The 4,065-nt window shown below is 42.8% G+C and overlaps 2 protein-coding genes across 2 annotated transcripts; one reads left to right on the top strand and one right to left on the bottom strand.

The window, feature by feature from the left end:
- Window positions 1-755: 755 nt before the first annotated feature.
- Window positions 756-1,466, bottom strand: PHALS_08897 (hypothetical protein L915_12768; the record flags this gene model as incomplete). Its single annotated transcript, XM_024724328.1, has 1 exon — window positions 756-1,466. One exon carries the CDS (start codon window positions 1,464-1,466, stop codon window positions 756-758), a length of 711 nt encoding a protein of 236 aa, XP_024575216.1.
- Window positions 1,467-3,289: 1,823 nt separating this feature from the next.
- On the top strand, window positions 3,290-3,670 carry PHALS_08898 (uncharacterized protein; the record flags this gene model as incomplete). The annotated part of the gene is made up of 1 exon (XM_024724329.1): window positions 3,290-3,670. The coding sequence occupies one exon, from the start codon at window positions 3,290-3,292 to the stop codon at window positions 3,668-3,670; it is 381 nt and encodes a 126-aa protein (XP_024575217.1).
- Between the last annotated feature and the right edge of the window lie 395 nt (window positions 3,671-4,065).

The raw sequence follows: 4,065 nt of genomic DNA on the forward strand, positions 1-4,065 counted from the left end.
TTCAACGTCCATAATCAACTATGCCAACTTCGCGGCGTCGTAGGTCTGACTGCTAGCACTACCAATCCGCCAGAGGAAGTCTCGATTCAAAGCGTCCGCATTAATAAATTCACAGGGTTTGTGTTTTGTACGCTCCGCCAAGAAGCGGACTGAGCCTCTCAAGTTAATCATTTTATAGTTTGGTTTATTATTTCAAAAGTGATATATCCTTAGAACTGAATAGATGAAACTAACAGGAAGGATATACCTGAACTGTTTTGACTATGCACCTTTCTTTATTGCCTGAGATGAGGCTAACAATCTTCGTGTAAGACGGACGACTCCTATTTGGAGTCCCATCATCTTCATTCGTGTAAGTGTAATATGATGTTTACAATTTCACACAAAACCATAATGTAAATTTCGTAAATCTGTATAATATTGTATTTGTAAAGGTGTACGGGTGTGTAAGATGTACCAACAGCGCGTTTCTCGTTAAGCTAAAAAATACATCACTTATCAGATGCTGTCCCTTAGCATTCTCTTAATCGTCGAATGCACTTTTATGTACAAATATTGCACACAGAGCGCACAGAAGAGAGCGATAAGCATACACGAAAGCCACAGCCAGCACATTAAGGCTTCGCTGGACACTACGCTTTTGATGCAGATTCCTTAAACATGCCCCCCATGTAACAAACTGGGATCACAAATGCAGTATGAAAGTGTGTGTGAAAAAAAAATTATATTGAGGATCACTGGTGTGACTTCGGAATTCACAGTTGCCGCTGTCGAAATCTGCAATTATTTGTTCCTTCTACCGACACCTCAGGTGGATCTATTGCCGGCGTGACAGTAACTTCTAGTGGAGTTGTTATTTGCTCTCTTAAGTGCCCGCTTCGAGCAACTACAATGTCGGCACATGTTGGGTACGTTTGACTAGCCAAGTCGGAGTGCCAGTAGAATTGCAATGCGCAATCACCCGGTGACGTACATCCCTTGAAGCTGATGGGGATTGTGGCTGCTGAACTCGTTTTGTCATTTGAATTTACGGCAAACGGGTCGATGGTGAGGAGTTTTAACACAGAGTGGTACGTAATTATACCACTGCTGTCAGTGGAGGGTTTAACAATGCTAAGCACCATAATACCAGGATGCGGTGCTTGAATGACCCACTCGACTTCAAACGGAGAGCCAGCTACAAGTGTGGTAACAAAGTTGCTGGTCTCATAAACAGTTCCTCTACATCCGTTCATTATGTTAAAAGTAGCTGCAGCTGGGCGATCAGATTGTGTTCTCCGACTAAGCAGCTCGATAGGTGCATACTGAAGTTCTTGGTCTCCAGCACCGCTGAGTGCACCACAGTCAGCTCGATATCTTTGCGAAATCGGTCGCGCGACGGGCTTAGTCATCTGTCCATGAGCGATGACTTGATACGGAAGCACAATCAACAGCGCGGTGTGCAATGAAAAAGATTTGAGCAGCATCACAGGTGGGAGTTGAAATATGATGCGTTGGGCACAAGTGGAAAAGTGCTTTTCTCAAGACGCAAAACGTATATTGTCTGCTCGGGGCGTTGAAAACCTTCCATGCCAAATATGCGACTTAGAAGCCAATCTATGATCAAGCCCATAATGCTAATATGTCTAATGGCAACTTGTCCAGCGTTAAAGTATAAAAGTGGGTAACGCTCCAGATAAGTTTGTCTGCTCGAGCCCATAATACTATTTTTTGAAACCTTTTGTGTCTAGTGACGCATTTTACTCTGGTGAGTATAAAGTTTATAGTTTCAAGAAACGCCCAATCGCCGCAAGTTCGAAAAATTCAGCGGATCTGTTCAGATACTGATCTGATTGCAGTTATGATATTCAGTCGAATGAAACACTGGATGCTACGACCTTTAGCAGAACGCTCAACATGCAAAGTTGAACTTCACCTCTTGATTTAGATCCCGATCGAACGCAATAGATTCATAGTCAAAGTTGGTTACGTACTGGAATATTTGTTTGCTTGTTTCAGCAAGAGCCAGCCATCTCGCACGGGATAGCAGCTACCTAGAACTTCAGAATTACAAATCATCTACTCTGCACTGACGACAGAAGCAGCTATTACCGTATCGCACCATGACCAATATTGAATACCGCACGACTACAACCAGAAAATGAGGGGGCTGGGCGCGAAGACATTTCTATAGCTCGCTGGCTATATTTCATATTTTCACCTTGCTTCCTGCATCGGCCACCTCAATGACCAAGACCTCATCAAAAATAATTTAACGTAGTCATGGCCCGTGTAACATCAAGTCTTTTTAAACAGCCTCATTCTCAATATCTGCTGGCATTTTCGTGTGATAAATAAAAACATATAAAATCTGTGCGTGCAAAAAACTCGGCTGGTCTAAACAATTTTTAAATTTCATTATAATATCCAGTTGTTCTATTAAAGGCCAAAGTTGTACTGATTTTGAGTGTCTGCTTACAAAAAGTACGGGAAAGGAAAATACTTCGATTTTTTAGTGCTCAGTTGGTCAGTCGTCAGCGCTGCTCGCCAACACCTTCGACACAATTCGGTCTTTTTCGATTACGCTTATGAAAATGCATATGAATGTCTTATTTATTAATGCGCACTATTTATCAAATTGCGCGGTCAGGCTCACGAGCTCCAACATTCCATCATGCATTTAGATAACTTTGCAGCCCTAATAGAGATTGCGTCCCTCTTGATCAGCGAAATAAGTGCACACGGTTTTCTTAGCCAGCCAGCAGTATCTTTTCCAGTAAATGTGGACAAGACGCAATTCATTGCTACTATCGAAGCTAGTGCTTCTGGGTTTTCAGGTTCATTCGGTGGATCGCCAGCACTCAACACAAAATTCTTCAATGAGGCTTTTGACTCGAGTAAATACTCTTCAATCAAAGACTTTATAAACAATTTCGGCAAGATCGTCACCCATGGTGCCAACCTTGAGTGTGGCCTCACTAATCCTAACAGTACCCCCCAACCTCTTCCCAACGAAATTCAGTGGACCCACTCGGACACGGAAGGATTCACCCCCTCTCATGAAGGTCCTTGTGAGGCTTGGTGTGATTATACCCGAGTTTTCCACGACGGCAATTGTGCAGCACACTTTCCCACTGCTCCGGCTAGATTGCCTTTTGATAGGACTGGATGCCTAGGCGCCAATCGTCTGACGTTTTATTGGTTGGCTCTCCACTCACCAACATGGCAAATTTACGTTAATTGCGCGCCACTTGAAGGTGGAAGCAGCCTGAACTCGGCTACTCAACAAAATTTGACATTCGCGGAACAAATGGACGCCCTATCGGCTACACTAACGGTCACACCTACTGCGCCAACAACAACAAATATCAATTTCGCTACTTCAATCTCACCAACAAACGAGCCCGCCATTGAGGGGAGAAATGAGACCTTCTTTGAAGACACTCAGAGTGAAGACGACGATTGTGGGTCGTTTGACATTGCTGGTGATGCCGATGATGTAAGTCAAGGTGAGGAAGAGATGAGCGAGATGGACTTTGGGTCACATGATGTTGCTGGCTGTGAAAATTGCGGATCAATTGACACTGCTGGTACTGAGGTGGAGCAGACCAATCGATTCATTAAATCGTCACTGAATTTGAACAACTTCGATGCTAGCTACATAAGTAGCAAAGTTCAGCCATACAAGTAGGACTAGTATATGAGCATGTGGGTAATTTTCCTCTACTTGAAGGTATTAGAGTTCAAGATGGTAAATCTCGAAAAAATTTCTTTTATCATAAAGTTAAGAAGACTTAGAGTGTTTATGTTAATCACCCAGCTAAATTGTGTCGTGCTTGATACTTCAGCTGCGGAATGAGACCAACATCTTGAGCAGATACAGAAATTTCTTTTCACTATACTGACAATAATAGGTACATACATATACAGTACAAATGGATCTCAGGCTTACACCATACAAAGGCTGAAGCATATAAAGAGAGTGTTTGTAAATATCGTTTGTAGTCTTGAATGTTTGCACGGGTACATATCAGCTTCTTGCATCAGAAAGAAAACTGGCTTCGTCAACCAAATTCGACACAAATA

The sequence above is a fragment of the Plasmopara halstedii genome, assembly GCF_900000015.1.
Source record: "Plasmopara halstedii genome assembly, contig: Scaffold_323, whole genome shotgun sequence".
Taxonomy (NCBI): Eukaryota; Oomycota; class Peronosporomycetes; order Peronosporales; family Peronosporaceae; genus Plasmopara; species Plasmopara halstedii.